At 36.6% G+C, this 23,169-nt stretch overlaps 1 protein-coding gene across 5 annotated transcripts in view; it reads right to left on the bottom strand.

The window, feature by feature from the left end:
- CHD7 (chromodomain helicase DNA binding protein 7) overlaps window positions 1-23,169 on the bottom strand; it is a 127,602-nt gene that overhangs the window by 12,657 nt on the left and 91,776 nt on the right. For all 5 annotated transcript variants that reach the window (XM_014873067.2, XM_088175431.1, XM_014873068.2 and 2 more), the window contains exons 9-24: window positions 22,911-22,994; window positions 21,856-21,993; window positions 21,638-21,759; window positions 20,967-21,210; window positions 16,191-16,367; window positions 14,689-14,832; window positions 12,227-12,482; window positions 7,566-7,776; window positions 6,892-7,087; window positions 6,496-6,663; window positions 5,666-5,845; window positions 5,349-5,459; window positions 5,052-5,257; window positions 3,957-4,156; window positions 3,204-3,363; window positions 42-131 (exon numbers count right to left, since the gene is read on the bottom strand). In XM_014873067.2, the coding sequence (XP_014728553.1) occupies window positions 42-131; window positions 3,204-3,363; window positions 3,957-4,156; window positions 5,052-5,257; window positions 5,349-5,459; window positions 5,666-5,845; window positions 6,496-6,663; window positions 6,892-7,087; window positions 7,566-7,776; window positions 12,227-12,482; window positions 14,689-14,832; window positions 16,191-16,367; window positions 20,967-21,210; window positions 21,638-21,759; window positions 21,856-21,993; window positions 22,911-22,994 (2,687 nt within the window). The remainder of the gene's footprint in view (window positions 1-41; window positions 132-3,203; window positions 3,364-3,956; window positions 4,157-5,051; window positions 5,258-5,348; window positions 5,460-5,665; window positions 5,846-6,495; window positions 6,664-6,891; window positions 7,088-7,565; window positions 7,777-12,226; window positions 12,483-14,688; window positions 14,833-16,190; window positions 16,368-20,966; window positions 21,211-21,637; window positions 21,760-21,855; window positions 21,994-22,910; window positions 22,995-23,169) is intronic.

Genomic DNA, 23,169 nt, shown 5'->3' with positions numbered 1-23,169 from the left:
CAGAGTCATAAAGCAAAAAATAAACCTGCACTTGCACTAACCTTGAGTCAGCACCCTCTAAGATCTTGTCTGCTTGGTCCCCTATAACTTCTTGTCGTAGATAGTAGAGCATGCGGACACGCAGCAGGACCCTGGAGAGGAAGGCAGAGGGGGGAAAAAGTTCTTAACTTCAGGACTGTTTGCCAACAGTGGCTTTTGGCAGCTGCTGCTGTTCATCCATCATCCTGCCAAGGCTGATTAGCCATGCTGTATGGTAGGCTTGAAGCGTGACAGATGGTGGCACATAATCACCTCTGTGTGGTGCTTTCTGCTGGCTTCCAACAGGCCTGCCTGGCAACTGCTTACACTGCACAGAGAGGGACCCAGCTCAGCCCGGCCCCGGCGCATTTCATTTAGTTCTACCTAGTGCAGCTTGTGAAGTTTAGACACGTACTCTACCACTGCCTCTGAAGTATTGAAGCAAGTTTGTAAACAACTGAGCAGATGGCTTTCAGTAACTGTTCTGCTTCATTATCTCATAAAATTTCCTCAGCTGCTGCCTTAATACCATTTTTGGAAGCACATCAGAAGTTGTAGGAATAAACGAGATATAAAATCTGGTTTTACTACCTTACAATAAACCCTCAATATGGAATGTCAGGTTTTTCAGATTATACAACTTTTTGCTTCTGTGAATGGGGGGAAAAATAATCCCCCATTTCCCTTGGGAGATATTAACTATTTTTACTCTTTATAGTTTGAACTGCTATTAAATTTTACCTACGCACAACCTAACTGTTACAAGGAAGTGAAAAATCTTCATTGCCAAGTTTATTTTTCCCCATTTCTGCAATACTGCAGTCGGTTTTGGAAGCACAGTCGGATGTTGTGACCACTCTCGAAGCTGGAAGGAGAGAGAATGGCAGACTGGCTTTTCAAGGAGACTAGAAAAGAGGTCACTTCTGTAGAAAAAGTATCCACCTGAAAATAATCCTGCTCTCCTATGTTTACCCAATTCAGGGCACCCCCTGCTGCCTGGTTCATGAAGTAAAACCAGTACCAGCTAAGATGGAGATTACTCAGCCTGCCCTCTCACTGTACCCAAATCCATCACAGCAACTGTTGAATTGCTGCTGCTCCTGGAACAGCAAGGGTGACCAGGGAAGCAGTAATCTGATCACCCACTTGCATGAAAAATTTAGACCACCACCAGTTTTGAGAGCTCCTTGTTAGAGATCAGATGCAACTGGAGCAATACCCGGTTTCACACGTGTTATTCAATCAAACCTCGGAAGAACAGGGATTTGAATGAAGGTCATGTCTGCAATTCAAAACATGTCAGACATGCTTCTTTCTGTATGCACAGTGACTGGGACCAGTAAGGTGTCCCTGCTCCCTGTGTGGCTATGTAAATAAGCTGTTGAGAGTCTCTATCATCTTAGTATTAAGCAATAACAGCTGTTACATCAAGCCAAAGAGGAGAAGCACGAAATAAAACCCAAGATAAACCAAAAACCAGAGGCTCTTTGCACCTTTCAGGAGTCCTATGCATTAAACTAGCATACATAGTACTTTAGGAAAGGACACCAATTCTTAAAAAGCCAGCTTCAACTGGTACCTTTCAAAGGAAATTATTCAGATTAACTAGCTCCACCTCTGTTTGATTTTACCTGTGCTAAAAACATGTGGCTTCTACAATTCATTTAGTCCTGGTGAATCTGGGAAGTGAAGGAAAAATATAGCAACTGAAAACATTCTTGTGTATTTACCAGTCTTCCCAGTCCTTGTAATTGTTGTATTGTATTATTAAAGAAGCAGTATTTTAAAAATTAATTTAAGTCTGCAGATCTGCAAACTGATATAGCTAGTAATGAAGACATGTTACCTAAGAGATTAAAATAATGTTACAGGAAATACTTTTATTACTTTAAGAGCAAGGGAAATGTAATAACAGACCCGAGTAACAGAAAAATCAGAAAGCAGTTTATTTGGAAGTGCACTCACTAACATAATTCTGTGAGTATCTGTTGTCATCAGCTAAGAATTAAGCTTGGTTAGCATCTGGAAATGAGCTAATAAACCCCTAAAATGCCTTTCCTCCTTCACATCACACCCCCTATTGACAGCCCACAGGTACTTTTCAAATCAATACTATCTTTGCACTAAACAGTATTAATGAGACACAATACATATTCAAACCACAAAAGTAATGATGACCTTTCAGTAACACTGCATTACAACTGTATGATATATATACAATGAAGAGCAGAAATTTAAAAACAAAACCAAACATCCCAAAATCCCCAAAGCAATCAACCATGTCCCCCAGTTCTAAAACACAGTATTTTTAGGACAAGGTTCAGTGTCTTTATGGCGAATATAGTAAGCGAAACTGAGACGGCATCAAAGAAAGCTGACACAAAAATAAGATACCACAAAACAAAAGCCAGAAAATATGTAAGAAAGACTCTTAAGAGATATTCATGAAACAATAAAGCATTATATACAATGACCTTTATCCCCAAAGGCTTTTGGTTTAGTAACATGTTTAGAATTTCAAAAATCAAATCAGGACAAATCAATTCAGGTAAAAGAGTTTGGTAAGAAATTTCATCTCAAAGGAGAAGGAATAAATATTCTGCATATTTATCATATATTATATTAATGCCTATTTATATATATATTATATATAAGAAAATATTCTCTGAGGGAGCAAGAGAGGAAGGGAGAGAAAGAATGAAGAGAAAAGATACGCCCACATATAGGTGAACTGCTACATGAAACTCCCAAAACTAAGAACTGGATATATGAGTTTAACATCTATGGAACAGAACTTTAAATACCAGTCTGAGGGACTCCCCAAGAAGGTAAGAAACAAACAGCTTTTGTTTAAATGTAGCCAATTATCATGTGAAATAGACTTAGTATAGGAATATAGTCCTTCTATGGTAAAAAATAACCTTATCTGATTCCATTCTTATTTAATAAGTAGAGAATACTTTTCTTCAGAACTATGCTGATCTGTCATAAAGAGCTTACAGAAGTATCCAGATATCTGTTAAGATGATTATCCCCAAATTAAAAAGTAATAATGGCCGTTACATCCTCTTAAATGGCCCTGTGTTCTATTAAATAGATCCAAATGAAGTTGTGGACTTTTCAAAAGTATGTAGTTAAAAAAAAAAAATCCCAAACCTCTAAATGAAACATTTATTAGTACTTACTTATTACAGTGATGTTTGAGATGTTTCCTATAGCTGTCTTCTTGAAATAATACATCTGGATTGCAGGTTGTAAGCCAATCAGCATCTTGCAGCATTGGCTGTGAACTCTGGGCTTTTACTTTCTTCCCTTTCCTCCCTCTGGGCACTGGTGCAGACAGACCTAGAAAACCCCCCAATATTTCTTACACAATCTGAATAGAAAAGCTCTTCACTCCCAAATAACACTACAAACATACATTTAAAGCTAAGTATTCATTACTTTGTGAGCAACACAACCACCAAAAACTGAACAGCAATGTAATTCAGTACAGAAAATTGCAAGTAACAAAATCAACCAAAACTTTCATGCAAATTTAGGTGTGAAGATTTCAAAAATTCATAGTGCTAGCCAGAAAATGGTGTTATATAAATATTTCTCGTAAAAACTCTCATGAATCTAAATGGCCGTAAGGAAACAAGCATTCTGATTTATGGCAATTTAAAAGAGATTAAACCCAGCAGTAGGTGCCAGCAAAAAATTATGCTGGAATATTTGTTTAAAACTGATTTAAAGGAAAGAGCACTGCATTCTACAAAGTGTCTGAGGGAGACTTCCCCTTTAAGTACAGACCAAGTCAAAGCCCACCTTACTCATAAAATCTGACAAGATCCTACGACATGTCAGAATGGCTATAGTTTAAACCAAATACATAGCACGACTGAAGCAATTCTTTCCTATTTACTAGCATCATTATTTGATTGTGGTAGACATACCGGAATGATTAACCAAAGCTCGAGTTTGCCCATCTGCAGTTGGAGTGATCAGATCCCAGATGAAACTTTTGATATTTTCATCCCCTTTGTAATGATTAAGACAATACACCAGGATAGTCCGGCAGATGGTTTCCACATCTTGCTCTGTTAGCTGACGTTTATAGCGCCCATGTGAGAGGATGTCAGTCCACCGACCCCAGCTATAAGAAAAATATGTTCAATACAACAGCCAGAGTACTGGTATTTTAATTTGTGACTTTCAATTTAACTCCTGGTATCAAGCAACTTGGGACCTCCTGTGTTAGCACTAATGCATTTTGCATTTGCAGGTTATGTCAGGGGATCCAACCTCCAGCACCAAAGAGTTAAGAATGTTTATTTTACAGAGCAGGCAATAAGTTCACTGCTCGTAAAGCTGCAATTGAACTACACTCAAATTAATAAAGTACATATGTTTAACTCTAAAGGTCCCAGTAAGCTGCAAATAGGAAACTCAACCAATTCCTACAATCATGGGATTTGAGGAACCATTACTATTTTGATCCAGAAACCCATTACTAGCAACTGTTATACACTTATTTCTAAAATACAGTCATTCTGCAGGCCTTCATGTTAGAAGTCAAATATAGCTACCTACTTGCAAAGAGATTAAATTCAAATTAGCACACTCAATGGGAGAAATATCAAGTATCAAATATTTGAATTTAAAGGGTGACAAAAAATAGATTGACCGTTGATTTCAAAACCATTTTGTTCTTTACAAATACACTATTACTCTCTTCAACACTTAGAAAAGAGAGGTTAAAACTCATTAACTCAAGAATTCTTTACACTGAGAAACTAGAAACAAATATTCTGTCATCACAAAACCACTTATCTTACCAGTGAGCTCACAGCCATCTGTGACACAGATACTTTAAACTAAGTAACACATATAAGCACAACTTATATATATAGCAACCAAAACCAAATCTGACTGGCATTATACAGCATGGTACTATTGAATGTGTCCAAGAGAAGGATGAGTTATTTACTACATAAAATTTATTTTCAGATCTTTAGCCACAATTAGTATACTTTATTTGCATGTCTTACCCATAAACCAGTAAGTTCTTCTCCACCCTGAAACATTCACTTCTTGCATAACCTTGTGATTTGTCCTGAGGCCTACGGGGCTTTGTGCTAGGCTTTTCCTCAGAATCGCTTTCCAGGTCTGAAAACTCCATCAGTTCATCCTCTTTGACTGCACTGTAGAGTCTGGTTTGCTTCCTTACTCTTGGTGTATCAATAACTAGGTTGTTCTAAAATTAAAGGGAAAATGTATAAATTTAGAAAGGGGAGTTAGGGGGAACTTGGATTTAATTGTACTAGAAAGAGTCATAAAGCTCTTACCCTTCCATTTAGAGCATCGATATCCAGCTCAGCTTTCTTTGCCCACTTCTGCCAAAAATTAGGGTCATCCAAAGAAATGTCTGTCCTGTTCCCAGATGCAACAAAACTAGCCTAGTAAAAGTAAAAATACGTGGATTGATTTCTTAACTGCATACTATGAAGAAGACCTGTTTTTCACTAGTGAATATAATACTTAGGCAGAGGTTGAGTCAAGAAAGAAAAAAGACAAGTACACTGAAAAAATAAATTGACACAGAAGGCAATTTAATATACTTCCATCTATTCTGGTCACAGAATGGCTGAATGTCAATGCATACCTTTGCAAATGTTGAGCCCTTTCCTTCAGATTCAATAGTAATTGTGTGTGTTCGCCTTAAGAGAATCTGATCAATATCCTCTTCACAAAACTTAGACCCTTCATCTTCCTCATCCATCAGTGCACCATATGCCCCCTTTCGAAGAAGATCTTCTATTTCTTTTTTAGACAGCTGTTGCACCTGTAACACATCGGAGGGGTTACATTTTTGTGGTTTTTTGACACCAGCCAACGTGTTCATCTAACAGCAAAATCAGATTAATCTTATTTGGCATTTTAAGAACTGAAACTCTATGATAATGTAGTGGTGGTCAATTAAACATTCATGCTGAATTCACCTTTTAAAGAAGAATACAAACAACAAAATTCTCAGGGTGAAGTTATGTGAGTGGTTTAAAGGACTTAATAATTCATTGTCACTGAATCCCTTTAGCTTTGATGACTGCTAAGCTCCTCCTGGGAGCAGATTTAATTTACTAACCTGACAAAAAAGCTAAAGCAAAAAAAAAGTCTGAAAGCAAAAAGGCTACACCAGCAAAAGCTAACTAGAAGAACTCCATGAAGTGCCAGGATCAACACAATGTAAAGGGTGGAATGATGAGAATGGACCAGGATTGAGGGAACATGACTCCACCTGCCCCCTTTTGGCAATAAGTGAGCCATTAGATAGGCTAAGCCAGTTCATGTAGCCAATGCCCTTATTTAACCTGACTTTAAACTATCAGCCACACTCCATTGGAAAACCACTGTGCTCCAGCTAAACACAGGCAGGCAAAGTGTAACGTGTTCATAGCATTTGTTGATAATGCACCTTAAAAAACTAATCCTTACCCCATTTGTGGCATTTTCTCTTCCACTCATAGATTGTAGCACAGCCTTATCAAGGCCCAGCTTCAAGCTAGCTTTGTCAAACATTTCTCTTTCATAAGAATTTCTTGTTATCAACCTGTAAATTTTCACTGATTTGCTCTGCCCTATTCTGTGACATCGTGCTTGAGCCTAAAGAAACAAAGACAAATATTCAGTTACAGGTTACAAATGGAAGAAAAAATAATATGAAATAATCGATACAGAGAACCTTCTTTAAAAGTGTTTTTTTCTAATATAAATAATATTGTTTATGCTTTCAAGAGAGCAACAACAGATAATTTCTCTTGTAGGCGAGCAAAATTTCACAGTAAAAAGGCAAAGAAAAATTTTCAATAAAATCATCTCTTGTAGTATTACCTGGAGGTCATTTTGGGGGTTCCAGTCTGAATCAAAAATGATGCAGGTATCAGCAGCAGTAAGATTAATGCCCAAACCTCCTGCCCTTGTGCACAGCAGGAAAACAAACCTATCAGAATCAGGTCTTGAAAACCTGTCAATAGCTGCCTGACGCAAGTTGCCTCTCACTCGACCATCAATTCGTTCGTATGGGTACCTGAAAAATAGATGCATTATAGGGATTGCTTTACTGCAATGGCAGAGCTTCTTTAGAAGAATATGCAACTAAGAACAACAAAGCCAAATATGCTACTATGGAGTTAGAATGACTACAACAAACTAAGAGACTAACTTCATCAGTAAAGACATACTATTTTGTCTCTTTCTTTGGTAAAGAACAGACTTTGACTCCAAGGAATTCAATAAAAATTAAAAAACTCTAGAACTACCAAAACATTTAACTGAGAGCTAAACTGAGAGGTTTAAAGCTCTCCATATGAGGTCATTTTGTATTCACTCAAAAGAAAAGGCTCAGTACTTGCAACCTCCAGGTTTGCTCTTTCCCTTAGTCAGATCACTACAAAAAACACTGTTTTAATTTCTTCCCTTTCTGTACAGATTACCCACAGGTTAAATACAGTGGTCACTGAGGAAGGCACAGTTTATTTATAATTGTATTATATTGTTGCTCTCACCGTCTTTGAATGAGGTAGTCTTCCAGTATGTCCAAGCAGCGCACCATCTGGGAAAAGATAAGCACCCTGTGGCCACCAGCCTTCAGTTTTGGCAGCAGCTTGTCAATCAGTACGAGCTTGCCAGCAGCCTGGATCATTGCCTGGAGCTGAAAATCTGGAGAGTCGGCATTGTGTGTTTCTTTAAACTCTTCCAAAATTTTCTCTTCAGCACCTGCAAAGATTGGACAGCAATACATGAACACTGCAAAGGGTTTTATCAATAAACAATGAGCTTGCCTTCAATACCCTATAGAAACTGCAGGAATGTTTTAAGCACTATGTGACTAAACATTTATAAAAAATATTAAGCTTAAATTTGAAGCAAACATATACACAAATACAGCATAAATAAAAAATAACTCTGAGAATTCACTGTTTTTTTTTCCTCTTTTGAACAACACTAAACTCTTTCCTAAATAAATTCATAGAACCATTGACACAAACAACTCAATGAAAAAAAAATGAAAATATATGAAAAAAATTAAACATATTTCAAATGATAAAATGAATTTTTTTTTCCTTTTAAAAATGTAACATGAAAGAAAACGTCTTTTTTTCTACAGGAAAATACAAAGGACATAAATCTAAAATCAGATTTAATCATCCACATGACATGTACCTGCTCCTTTCATTATTAATTATAAAATCAAAATCCAAACAAGAAACTAACTGGGGGGAAGCAGCTATGAAATTATTATTTTACATTCTATTTAGTTTTTTTCTCACTGAATGTAATTTTTTTTGTTCAGTTTGATGAAGCTATCCAATGTATTTATTCTTTCCAGTGTTAGTCAAAAGCTCCCTCTTGCCACTCGCTTTGCCTATGAATAATATGCACAGCAGCAACTATTTCCTTGTTTTGCTCACTACTGGAAGACTACAGACCAAGTTCAAGCTTTCTCTTCAACCTCTCCTATGCTTTTATTCTATTTTTATGTCACTTCTACAAAATGGGCAATTCCAAGAACTATCAGATTTCCATTCTTGGCATGTAAAAAGTTAGGAATCTTTGTTCTAAGCTTATTTCACCTCCAAATAAACCCTTTTTCTGATCCATCTTTTTTTCCCCCCAAGAAAATACAGTTTATAAATATTTCTAGTTTGTCTAATATTCATCTTCAATACTGCTTTTGAATAGCACAAGGAAAGATGGAAGGGTTGGGGGAGGGGGAAGCACAGCTTACTGCCAGGCTTCTGCTGAGCATCTCTCTCTCAAATCCCAGCTCTAAGTAGATGCCTGTAAACAAACAGGGAAGCGCACCCTCCCCGTGCCATCGCTGGTTCGCTGCCCGCTCTACTGCGGTGCCTGAACCAGATTCCAGCCGGGGCAGGCTGCCTGACAGCCCCATGCTGCTCCGTGCACTCTCACTACTCGCTTGTACTGAACCTGATGGACTCAAGATGTGACCGCTTTTCAAGATAGTTTTACATCCCTGGATTTTCCTGACCTGGGTTCCCTGCTCCCAGCACTACTCATCCTAATGGTTTGCACATAACAAACGTAAGCCCATATGAAAGGAGTGTAAGCGGACACTCAAAGCTCCCTTCAATCATATCATCGCCCATCTTTGTAAAACAGGCAGAATTTTGGGCAGTAAATCTCCCATTCTGTACTGAACTTTGGCAATTCCAGGATACAGCAGGCTGTCAAGTAGTTCATATACAGTAATTTCAGTCATCTTTCCAGAGTACAGCAATTATTTCTGACTCAACTGCAATATCCAGATTTAAGTTTCACTACTGTGACGCAATGCAAGAACAGCATCTGCAAAAGCAAACCACAATTTGGTCTAATGAATGGTAAATTTACAGTATCAGAGCTTGGTCTCAGCAAGACTCAAATCCACTACAGATAACTCCAAAAATCTGTTCTTTCAGTAACTCTGTCCTAGCTAAATCCTGTAGAAGACCATCCTTTATAATCCCTACTACAATTGCAATTATGTCATGTCCATTGAGCAGCCTTGCTACCCAAAAGTTACTTGATGCAGTATTTGCAGGTCTGTAAAATTACTTCCTATTCTAGGTGATTTTTAGCAGGGGATGAAAGGAAGGTATCTGAATGTGTGGTTCACATTCAGGGAAATCTCCATTTCTACTCTTCATTAGGAGAGGCTTCCAGGGCTCAAGAGGGCACAACAAACAAAGTAAGGAGCCTTTCTGGTGTTCAGCACTAAGATGTGTAAGTATAGAGGCATTCCCCATTGCTGGTTCCTGGAGACAGAGAGAGGAATGATGTATAAATACTTGAGAATGGTTGCTATGGAGAAAACAAGGAGTCCAGCCCTAAGAAAAACTGACAATGCTTTACCCAAGTTGGCTGGAGAATACCCAACATGCAGTAACTACCTCTAGAAGTCTACTCCCAGTCTCAGCAGAGCACACAACACATCTATCAATGAAGAAAGAAACAAAAACTCCACTTTACATTCAACTCCTACCACACTACTTCCATCATGTAACTGAAGGTTATATAGAAGATTTGCTTGCAACTCTTGCACAAAACAAAACATGTTCAAATATTCAAATACATGTGCACTACTGCTTGTTCACAAACCCCACAAACTGGGAAGAAAACGAGGATTCAGAGATACTTTTATAAAAGCACTTAAGCTTAGAAAACAGAACTTGCTACTGCAAGAAATCATTTATCAGGAGAATACTATGCAACCATTAAGTACTTGCACTGCAAAAACTCTTAGCAGAAATAAAATAAACTTGGGCCATTACACAAACTACAAAGTTGTTAAATATCAATTAACAAAATAAAACCTTGGGCTCTGATGACTACAGCATGTAGGAGTATTTTCTGTCCTAGAACTACAAAGGATGCATTTGTTTAGTTCCATCTCCACACTAACACATCAGGATTTCTTTTTTCCCCTCAAATCTGAAGGCTCAACCCACCTGCCACGTTGTTGAATGATACTAAGCAAGTCAAAAAGTTCAAAACATCACAAAAATGTTACAAAGGCAAATGCATTCAAGAGACAAACCCACCCTCCTTTATTAAGATACAGTCATTAAAAAATATTTGAGGTGTTCTAAATTAACACCCGAACTTTATCAATCTCTAAATTATGTTAAATGATACAAGACGTCAGATGAAAAAAATATCACTACTGTAGGCAACACTGCAAGCACTGCTCATAAACTCTATTTGACAAAACAAAGTAGCAGCAAAATATTCATTTTTCTTTCAAAAAACATAAAATAAGGAAAACTAATAGTAAGTTTAAAAAGCTTTGCTGAAAGACAAGAAGCATCAATTCATACACCCATAACTTGAACAGTGTAAACTATTCTGATAAACTCATTTATACAGTGGATTAACTTAAGCCAAAAAATCAAGTAAAAAACCCCAACAACCCTGCAGCAGAACCACAAAGCTACTTTGCTGTATGTCATATGAGTTTAGAAACTTAACAGCCACTAGCATGGATGAGTTTAAGTACTTTGGAGTAAAAGCCTATATCATGTCTTAGGAAGAATTACTTGTGCGTGAAATATAATTAGACGTAATTTTATGAATCAGCTTAAGCATTTAACCCCCCATTTAAACAAAACGTGCCAAGGAAAAGAACTTAAGTACTGCAATATGGAAGTCATACAATAAAAAACCTGAAATCACATATGGCTCTGGAACAAAACAGTCTTTCATCATGAAGACTATAACCAGCATAAACCAACCATAAATCATATCTAGTAAGAAACAGGAGTTGGGAAATAAGAAACTAGTAGAATGCAACCCCGTATGGAGGCTTGTGTTACATCCTCAAAGGGAAGAACTGACCAGCACATACAAATTTAGAATATTCAGACTGCTAGAGCTGGCTGCTTGGTTCATCACAGGGCTGGTCACTGAAACAGCCTCCCCAGGGAAGTGGTCATGGCACTACAATTCAGAGTTCAAGGACCATCTGGTCCTTCAGTCATATGATTTAGTTTTAGGTAGTTCTGTGAGGAGCAGAGAGTTGGACTCAATAATCCCTAATGCTCCCTTTCAACTTAAGATATTTTTTGATTCCATACTACTTGCCAAAGACAATCCTGATCTAAAACCAATATACCTTGACACAGAAAAAGTCACTGAAGTCTAATATGAAATTCACCCTAATCTTTCTCTTACTAGTCGAATTAAGAAAACTAACTGAAAACATGTGGCCATAAAAGCAAGCTTGATCATGATTTCTTACTCTGCAACTTCTATTCAGAAAATTTAAGTTACTACCATATGATGTTTGACAGCAAGAAAGTAAATAGCAGCTAACTGTAAGTGAAGAAAAAGTTACCATATTCATGCTAGCATCCAACAACCTGCATGATAACTGAAGTCCTGTTTGTCACAAATAACCGAAAGGAAAACTTTATAATGCCAACAATTAACTCAGTCAAGGTTAAGTCTGTCAGGAAGCCTTGGAAAAAAACAGCACAGAAAAAAGCAGCTGCAACAGCGTGCTGTCCTGGCTAGCAGATATCCATACGTTGAGAACCTAAAAGGTTATCTCACTTTTCTACCTAAAATAAATTAAAAACCAAAAAGACACACTAAAACAGAATTTATACATATTGTACACTTTTACAACCGTTTTTTCAAATGACGAGAAAAGTAGGCAGCTTACCATTAATAAGGTATGGATGATTGCAGCATTTTCTCAGTTCCATCATAGTGTTTAAAAGATTAGGTACATTTGCCTGACCTCCACCCTTGGAAAGAAATGTGAAATTCTTTTCAAGAATAGCACGATAGTATTTCTTCTGAATATTTGTCAGCTCAACTTCAATGATGGTTTCCTCTTTGGGGGCCAGGTTCTTCTCCACATCCTCCTTGAGACGTCTCAGCATCATCGGCTTCAAAATAGCTTGCAATTTTTGCACCTGGCAAACAGATGTTTAATAAAATAACTGAATTAAAACTTCTAGGAATCAAATATTCATTTTTCGTTTTCCTTAATTCTAAAATCTTTGTTTTCTACCTCAAATACCAATTTTTCCTCAGTGACTCAGCAGCAATTTCTCCTTGTTAACTAAGTGACATACACATTTCTAGTCTATTTTGGTGTGTTTAGTGATGTTTGTCATTAAATAGACCTCACTCAGAATTATCCTTCTAGTCAAGGACAGTACTACACACAAATCATGCAGAGCTAACCCTTTGTTAAATAAGCAAATCTGACACTTTAAGATAACTTTTGCAGTTCACTTCCAATTGCAAATCAATATTTAATGCTATTTTCCCACTTTAAATATCTACTTAAATTATTTTCTTATTTCCCTAGTTTTGACATCCACTGAAATAGAACACAATTTAGGACTGGTCTAAAAATGAAAACATTTTGTTTCTCTTAATTTTTATGACACTGATAATTTTTATTGTTTCCAGGTTTTGTGGCATTTTCTTTAAGACATATCCTACAGGGTGGGAGGGGCAAAGCAGAAAATGTCAGTTTTCTTTAAAAAAGGCTAAGTTTTAAAAAGTTTTCGTTAAGTCCCTTACATAAAAAGCTCATATATGTCCCATATAAAAAAAAAATCCCAAACACCTGGTGTTTATGTTGTTTTAGGCTATACCTCAAAGTACAAACCATCTCAGTTCTGAAGACCTAATAATTTACACTGAAATTGGTCATCATCTCCTGATGCAGAGCTGCACAGCAGAAATATGAACAAAAGACACTTTCTCCTGAATTTACATAATTCTCTTAGTAATAAAGCAACTTCAGAACTAAAAAAGTAATTAGCACAGAAGGATGAACAATTGAGAAAATATATGGAATAGGATTGCAAGGAATGGAGAAGAAACCCAAGTCATTAACACAAACTGTCCCACCACTTGAATGACAAACCCAATTCCAAAACCTGTGTGTGTCAGCAGATAATGAAGTTCAAAAGAACTTCTTGGACCAAGCAATCCAGGCCTTAATTCTGATCATGGCCAATGGCATTATTTTAGTAATAGTTCCATGTATAGCTTCAAAAGCTTCCAGTCATCCTGAGCTGACCATACAAAAGCTATGTTGAGAGTTAGGATAAATTAGCTCCAGTTCAAACACTTCATTAACAGGACTACATGGCTTCTGCATCAGAGCTGCTTCACTTTCAGTCAGGTCAGTGCCCATTCTGACTGACATGTAGTAGCATGCACAACCTATGGAAATATATCCCACAATTTTACCAGGTGGCCAGGGGCTAGAGAAAGAGCTATTTTGTAATTTAGACTGATGTGTGAAAGAGTTGTTCTCAAAGAAAGTCAACAAATTCAAGCAGTCAAAAGTTGAAAGATATCAAAAAATGAATTTTCAGACAAAGTCAACAAAGTTACATACAAAAATATGTGCAATTATGACAGGAAGCAAAAGGCCAAATTAAGATGCCATGCTTCAGTTAACACCTAATGTTAAGGTGGTTTGGCCTATTAAAACACTTTGATACATACAAAGAAACATTTTACATTTCAGATATAAAACTTTGCACCTAGGGTCTTTCATTTTGTATTGATTTATGCATTTCTACTATTGGACAGCTTGAGAAATCTGTTTCGGAGTAAAAAAAAAAATCTCCCTCCATTTGGTTACCTCTTGCTAAATTTCAAGTTTGTTCCTGTTTGCACTTAAGTCATTGAGAAAGCTCTCAGATGTTAATTCCACAGAAGTTATATGAACAGTTCCTTCACTATGATGCTTAAGGAAGAATGTAAACTGACAAGTTAATTCTTTCAGAAGTATTTTTATCCAGAAACTATTACAAGACACCCCACCTCTATTTTTTTCCTGTTTCTGCAAGACCAATGGACAAATGACTTAAACAAAACAAAAAAAAACAAACAAAACCAAACAAAAAACAAAACCTGAAAACAGAACAGTGATAAGGCAGAATTACTTTTGGCCAAAAGAAAAAAAGAAAAAACCCTCAACTAAATGAAAATAAGCAAAATTTCAAAATTTTAAAAAATTATAAACTCACCATGGTATTCCAAAAAGCAAATAGGTCTTATTTGAAAGAACAAGTAATGAAATTCAGATGCAAGAAAATGGATAAATTCACAATATCTAAATAGAAAAGTAAGTGTGCAAAATAAGTTTACCTGCTCTTCAGTTTTAAGATCCCCAAATTCTTGCATGAATGTGGTTTCTGATGGAAAACGACCTGGTTCCAAGAAGTGAAGCAAGCTAAACAGTTCTTCTACTGTATTTTGCAAAGGGGTTCCAGTAAGCAGCACTTTATGCTCCTGAAAGGTTAAGAAACAGTTGCCTAGGAATCCATCACTATAATTTCCATTGGAAAAAATACACAAAATTCTTTCCCCTTGTCACCTTACGTCTGTCTCACCTTTGCTTCCTCTCCCCTCCCCCAGCTACTTATATAAAACTCTTCTCAAGACATTTCTAACTTGTACTCTGGTGTTCCTTCAGTGACAGCCCAGAAAAACACTTCACTACTTAAGCAGCTTCAAAAGTCCTCCAAGATACAAGAACAGATTTTGCTGGTCCACACTGTCCCATCCTTCTCACGAGTACAATGAACTTTAAATGGCAAAGTAACAGCTGAACATATCCCATGCTTTCCAGTAAAAATTCATTGATTTACCACACCTCCAATTGACCTCAGTGCACTGATCTCCTCAGGCCAGGAGATCAACACAGGATCTAACAGGAAACCTGAAGCAGAGTTCTACCTTCTTACTACACGCTAAAGAGCATGAGAGTGGCAGAGACAAAAATAACATATTGCTTTAGAGGAGCCCAGACAGGTTCAGCAACTAGCCCAGAGCCAAACAAATTTAGCAGTGTAATAAGAACTAATGTGAAAAGTCCCATATCTCCATCTGTAGTCTGTAAGACTTTAAGATCTGCTTTCCTCTAACAGCAACCATAATAAGAAAAACAAAAGGCACACAACATTTTTACAAACCAAATTACAGGTATTAGCTTAGCATGACTACATTATTCTCACATTTTAAAAGAATATTCTTCCCAAAACAAAGTAATTATTGTGTCTTTTAAATGGTAAATATCTTCACATTATCTGATTTTTCTCTATGAGTTTAATACATCAATTTTGTACACATAATACACATTTAAGTAAGCATCAGAAACCAACTCACTTGTCCTTCCTTAGTCAATATGAAAGAACATCCTTATAGCCACACAACAAATTAACATTAGAGCTGATATTAATGCAGAGCAGTTTAACTCTCATGGCCAAATTTAGTCACCTGGCCACATTATAAAATAAAATAAATAAAATAAAATAAACATTTAAACGAATTTCTTTGTGAAAAAGTGACTATGGATTAAGTCACAAGAAGGGAAAGAAAGGAAAGAATAAATTAATTTTGATTGTCTTAGGAGAATCCACATAATCCTACGTCTAAATCAATGAAAAAACTTATTAAATATCAGCACTCCAAAACTGAAGGTATGCATATCCTTCCAGGTATTTTATACTTTCTCATCTGCATTCTCTTATTCTTCTTAACACTTGATGATTTACTTGAGAAAAAAACATTTTCTTTTACTTTTTGATTAAACCGTATATCAGAATAAAAGTACAGAAGACACAAAAATAAGAGATGTTCACACTGACCAGATCCATCATCTTGAGTCCTTCCAAAAGCTTACAGTTCCTGTTTTTCAGCCTGTGGGCCTCGTCAATGACCACGCAACGCCATGGAATGTTACGCAGCTCTGGGCAGTCAGTCAAGATCATTTCAAATGTTGTGATAATGGCATGGAACTTGTAGGACCCCTTTATCACACGACCCTAAAAAGAACAGCAAATGTTAAAGTAAACTCCCTGGCAAAGGAAGGAAGCTATTTGCTTCACCTTCAAATTTTATTTTTTAAAAATACAAAACAGTACAATGGACAAGACATTTAAAGCAAATTAAGCCATTATTGCTGACTAAATGGGGAAATACAATTCTGTAAGTTTGCTACTGGCTTCATAATAACTGTTTTTAATCTTGTAAATAGGCCCACAGAATCACTGCACATTGATTACCAAGAAGTTATACAAGTATCTCAGATGTAATTCACATGGATTATACTAATGCCTTGAGGCATTAATGTATTGCTGCAATATTGAAATAAGGTTTTCAGACTTTGTCAAGAGAACTCTCTTTTTACTTCTGAATTGAAGGCACATGAGGGTCCTCCTGAACAATCCAAATACAGCAAAAGTGCATTAAGGTTTCTTTTTTATGACTATTTGAATATTGTGTTGACTGTTATCAGGTTGGGTTTTTTCCCACGGTAAACATTCAGGATTCAAAACAGCTACAATTCATAAAATAGCTTGAAGACCATCTAGTTCCAACCCCCTTCCATGAGCAGGGAGACCTTCCACTAGACCAGGTTTCTCAAAGCTGTGCTCCATTTGGCCTTGAATACTTCCAGGGATGGGGAATCTACAACGACTCTAGAGAGCAGCTTTGACAGAAGCAAATATCTGAACTTTTAAATGAAGAATGTGTATCTCTGAATAAAATTTCATAATATTTTTCTGAGTCTGTGTTAAGCAAAGTTCAACAGGACAATTAACTTGATGTCTGACACCATATTCACTGGTTCATTAGTTCAGTCTTATTTTCAGCACTGATATAAAGACTATTTAAAAAAAATTTCCCTGAATAAACTTTATTCAAGACCATGAAATGAGCACCTTTCTGACATTATGCTATGCTTCTTCCCAATGCTGTTCAAAGAAAAATGTAATTTGGTAACTCCAGTGTCACTGGGTCTGTGCAGAAAATCTGTCTCTCTAAGGATGAGCATTACACAAGTTCGAAGCCATTCCACATTTTCAAAGGACTCTGTCATTGTATATTGTATAAATTGTATATTGCATAAATTTCAAAAGAAACATTTATTTTACAGTAAGGTGACCATTTCTTCCTTTAGACCTGCGCAAGACTGAATCCTTTTATAAGTGACCTGCGTATAATCTTCTCCAAACCATGGGGATCAGAACTGGCTACTGACTCAATGAAATGATTGAAAACCTGATATCCTGAACTCAGCATTAAATCTGCCTACTCAAATCAAGAGCATTTCAGAGAGAGTAATGACCTGCTCAACAATGCTTTCTCGTGGCATAGTCCAGAAATATTTATCTTGTTAGGGGCAAAAAAAGCTGTTACTTAACAAACAGCAGATGAAGATACACTAAGTGGGCAGCTTTGAAAGCCAGCAAACTGAAATGCTGTAACCTTTTCATGAGCCAAGTAAATTTCCATCACAGACCAAGTCAGCTCTTTTCCAAGACTGTCATTAGCTGTATTTGGCACATACAGTTTTTGTAATCTTAAAGCAGAACTCCTTCTCAGAGGTGAGACAATACAGAAAAGCACACAGTTTATTTGATATTCAAACCAGGAAAGGGGTCCTAGGAAGACCTTTCAGTCATATTGCTCAAGAGCACCAGAACAGGCTTCTCTACATGAACCTCACAGCAGAATGTCTCTAATAGCACCATGTCCTTACTGTTGAAGTCACACCACTGCAGAAACTTGTTTTGTTATTGACTACTCTCTAGCATTTCATAACAACTTGACTCTGGTAACAGGGGCTGACTCTGAAAAATCACACTACTGCAGATGGGGTAGGTGCTTTTTATGCATGTTCTCTGTTGTTATTGCCCTTCAAAAGCCACTCTTACTTTCTCAATGTTCAACTGTCTTTCTGAGAAATAGCTCAGACTGAGAGGCCTCTTTTCATATCAAGACCTAAAAAGCCAAAGATGCCTGATGTCTGGGTTGATGTGTCTGGCAAGGGAACTAGAAATTATGCTGCTAAATCATGTCTTCTTTCACTCCATTTTGTCTCCCATCATATGCCCAGTGATGGTACTTTGGAGAATGTCAGAGTGAAGACGACATGGGGATTCTTTTTATCAGAACATGAAGAGATTTCTTCCCTGTAGTTCAGTTTCTACCATGTATTTCACAGCTGACACTTAAAAATAACAGAACACAGAAGGTGATTTTTTGACACACCTAAGCTAGCTGCCATCAAAAAGATGAGTTCTCTCCATTTCTCCTTTATCCCTAAATGTAGTAATTGTCTGTTTCTCATCTTAAGACAGTTCAGGGAGCAAAGTCAGCAGATAATTATTCCATTTCTGTGCCATGAGTGCTTTGTTATTACTCGCTATGGGGTCAAATGACTGCCACGTTCATGGCAAGAATTGAGTTGAGAATATGGCAATGGGGAACAAAACTTTCTGCTGCATCTTGCTTTAGATCCTTTCAGTTACCTTTAGATCAATGAAACAACATTGCCAAAATAACTAAGAATCTTGACAGTAAGTGGGATTTTTCAGATAGCATGAAACCTGAAGGAATGTCAAGTAACTGCTAAGGGTAAGAACATGTTGAGAACAACCATCACTCAAATAGAAAAAAAATTTGATTTTTAACACAGGAAACAATTCAGCAGAGACACTAGTTGCACGAAGTCAAATTTTAAAATAATATAAAATATCAATATCTGCTAAGAAATTATTTTAAAATCAGAAAAACTGATTTCAAGCCCACTTTATTTGTATATTATACATCTAGGTAAGAAGCTAAATGTGAGAATTATCATAAAAAATATTAGAGATTAATAGAATGGCCTGGATTTGGACCTTAAAGATCATCTAGTTCCAACACTCCTGATGTGGACTGGGACATACACAACTTCTTTGGGCCACTAGACATCAATGAAGCAGCTGTTACTCAAATAAATCTTCAACAAACACAGATATGATTTTTATTTGAAAGCTTCTTTGATAAATTGCTGAGAAAACAGTTACTTTCTGATCACACAGCTGTAACTTCCCACTAATATAAATTACTATGTGTTTTTCTACTATATTTAAGTACATAGTTCTATTTCTGTTTGCCCTAATGGCATGTCAAGTTGTGCCACAGTCATCACCTTCAAAACAGTTTTTAATCATTTTTTTACCTGCAAAAGCCTATTTTCTATCTTGCAATATCTCGCTAAGCTTTCCTCTGATTTTTCGACACAATTTGAGGACATGAAGTGAGAACTAAGCAGAACTGGACCACTCATCACATCACTGACAAAGAAGAGAATGTTGTAACTTTTCTCATCTTTATATTAAAGATTTGTTTCCTCCCACACACTTGCACTACACTAGCCCTTTTAGCCACTGTGTCACAGTATGAATTCATGTTTAACTGGTCATGTGCTATGACAAAAAAAGATCTGCTTTTGTCTTACAGCCTTCCCAGAGATGAGCTCTCCCTATGATAAGAATCATCTTCATTTGTTGTCCACAGCCTTGTATTTAGCTATTCTGATATTGCTAGATTGGATCAAATTTATTAAGTAATGCAGCTTACTCTGTATCCATGAACTGTCTTAATCATTTGCCACTCTCCACATCTTTGTGTCATTTGCAAACTTCCTCAGTAATGATTTTATGTTTTCTTTCAGGTCATTGCTAAGTTATACAGCTCATGGATGTGAACCAATCCCTGAAGAACTATGCTGGAAATGCAAATCATTTCTCATTAACAATTACATCAAGAAATATCAGCTAGCCAGTTTTAAATCCACTTAATGTGTGCCATATTGATTTTATATCCTTCTAGTTTATTAATCAAAATGTCCAGTGGTGTAAAATGAAACGGTTTAAAGAAAATCTAAGTGTACGAATTCGCCACTATCACTTTTTAAAGCTGAGCTGAAAATAGTTCCACAGGTTGAACTTTTATTCTTTCTCTCTTATGTGACGAAGATTTTCTTGTTCTGCAATAACATTCAATGTATGCACATTTTATATCCCCACAATTCTGTTTACTCTGGGAAAAGCCATGCACTTAGGAGTAGGGATCTGCTGCTCTTCTTAGCTTCTGTTTTCCAAATAATTTTCTGTTTCTACCCCTGGTCTTTTCTGCTTTCCTTCACTCACAACTATTCAACCCAAGTGCAGAAACACAGATTCAAAACATATCTGACTTACAAAATTTGATAAAGAATCATTGACAGGTTTAATTTCTGCAAGCGGGTCTTTCCTGGAATGGTAAGCAAAGATTGATTTTTAAGCTTATTCCACTTAAAGGAGTTTCTCCATTAAGAATCTCTTCTGCCAGGTCCCCTCACAAACGCAAAATAACAAAACTTTGCACGAAAGAATGAAACTCTAGACAAAAACTGCACCATCTCTTGGTGCCCCTTTATTGCCAGAGAGATACTGGCCACTATTAAAGAGCATTCTTGATATATGTATCTGTATTTCTAACTGAAACCTAACATACCAGTAGTGAAAAACTAATTGATGTCTTAATAAACAACCACATAGGATTTACAAAAACAAAAGAGAAAAAGAAAAGCCATAAAAAGCTTTTACCTGTGGATCTTTGAAATACATTTCATACAACTGAATGGTCCGCCGACTCGCTTGACTCCCATGATACACAACCACATTCAACTCTGTCCAGGTGCGGAACTCCCTTTCCCAGTTGGGAATTGTGGACAATGGTGCAATAACCAAGAAAGGACCATGGATTCCTTTCAAATATATCTCATAGAGAAACGTAATGGACTGGATAGTCTTTCCCAACCCCATTTCATCTGCTAAAATGCAGTTTCGTCTGAAAACAAGAACAAAAACAGGCTGAATGATTTATTCCCAACTTAAAACAGAGAAAATCAGGTGATAACCTGAATAAACCACATATTTCTAGAATGAAAAGGCATCATAACATTTTGTGTTTTAAATAAATGTTATGATTTGTGATGCAGTCAGCACGGATATATCCCTTCTATGTACCTCTCAAGTTCACAGGGGGAGGAAGGGGCAGCAGGGGCATGCACGAACTTAAAGCACTTGCCACAAGAATCTGAAATATTCATGCTCCACCCTAAATTAGTTTGTATATGACTCCAACAGCAAAAACTGACCCATGTAAATTATTCTAAAATTTCACTTTAGCAGGTTACTTTAAAAGGCTACTATTTCAAATAAGCTATAAAAGCTTTTCCAAAGCAGGATTCAGCAGTAAGCAATGCTTTACGTACGTGTTGTACCAATTGAAAAGAAGCCAGTTCACTCCCTCCAACTGGTATTCCCTGAGTTTGTTATTGTTTTTATACTCCCTGGAACTCTCCGATTTCTTCCAGTCATCGGCAGGAGGTCGCTCCTGTTACAAATACAGCAAATCCCATTAGTGGTTTCTAAAAGACCACATTAATTTACTATTTTCAAATAAAATCCTCTGCATAGAGCCAATTCTTACCACACGCTCCATTTCTGGCTCCCTAGACATCAGTTTCTCAAATTCTTCGATCTTGGCTTGGTCGATGTCTTGCTTGAGCTCCCAAGTGCTGTCTTCATAAGGAAGCGAACACCACTTCACCAGATAATGCGTTACAGGCTTTGTTAAGACAAAAATTGCATTATATCAAAGTACAGAAAGAATAAATGTGTACCCATTCTTACAGGAGATCTGCAGCTAGATGAAATTCAAAAAGCTTGGTCAGACCTGAATGTGTGACTCAGCCAGAAGGATAAGCAAACATCAGGCTGACACCTTGATGACCTAACCAAGTAAGATGAGACTCTGAATCATTTTGGCTTACCACCAAAATGAGCATAATGCATTTGAAATCAGTAAGGTTAGACTAAAATTTAGAAGCAAAACAACACTCAATATTTCAACCCCTATAATTCTATGCTTTACTACATATTTAAAAATTGACTGTTTTCTCTTATCAGCATCATCAGAAACTTCACAATAGACAAGTCAGCCATCACCATTCACTAACAGAGCAACACGGAAACTGACACTGCCAGTGAAGCTTTCTATTCTCCCAGGACCAAAAAGGAATCTCACGGAAGACAAAATCATCTTTTTTGCAGAACAAGTTATTAAAAATGAAGAAACAACAAGTTCAGGACTTCTTGTCTAACATGTAGTCTAAACTATTATGACATTTAGCTAAGACTCTTTCTTGTAATTTTCATTTAAATTCTGCATTACATACATGGACATCATACTTCTACAGTATTAAATATCACTTCTTCATTGCTGCTGCTTTTTGGTTGGTTGTTTTGTGTGCTTTTTTTAATACAGGTAACTTATTAGAAGTTTGGAATTCTCACTTAACCCCCTTTATTTACGGGAAACTGCTACATTAGCCAGTATTTTCTCAAACATGTTCCTATTTTCCACACATATACACCGTGGTAGATTCTGTAAGTGTTCAATATATTCTAATTAATATATTTCTAAACAATAAATTATAAACACAATGCCTATACGACTAGAGATCCACTATAAGTTTTGTTTACCTCTCCATTGTCATCTGTGCTACGTGAAAAATCCATGATTCGATCAACTTCCACATAATCTGGATTAAAAAGCTCATCATCAATCTGTTCAAGGAGAGAGGCAAAAATATAAAAGATATCTCTATTAGCCCTTCCTGAGAGGAAAAATTATTATATATTTCACCAGGCAATAATATTTTGGGTCACGGTGACACAGAATTTATATTTGGCAAACTTCAACATGTTAATTGAAATGCTACAATTCAGCAAGATCATTCCC

Source organism: Sturnus vulgaris, chromosome 1, assembly GCF_052056855.1.
Source record: "Sturnus vulgaris isolate bStuVul1 chromosome 1, bStuVul1.hap1, whole genome shotgun sequence".
NCBI lineage: Eukaryota > Metazoa > Chordata > Aves > Passeriformes > Sturnidae > Sturnus > Sturnus vulgaris.
This window is presented reverse-complemented; position numbering and strand designations above follow the sequence as displayed.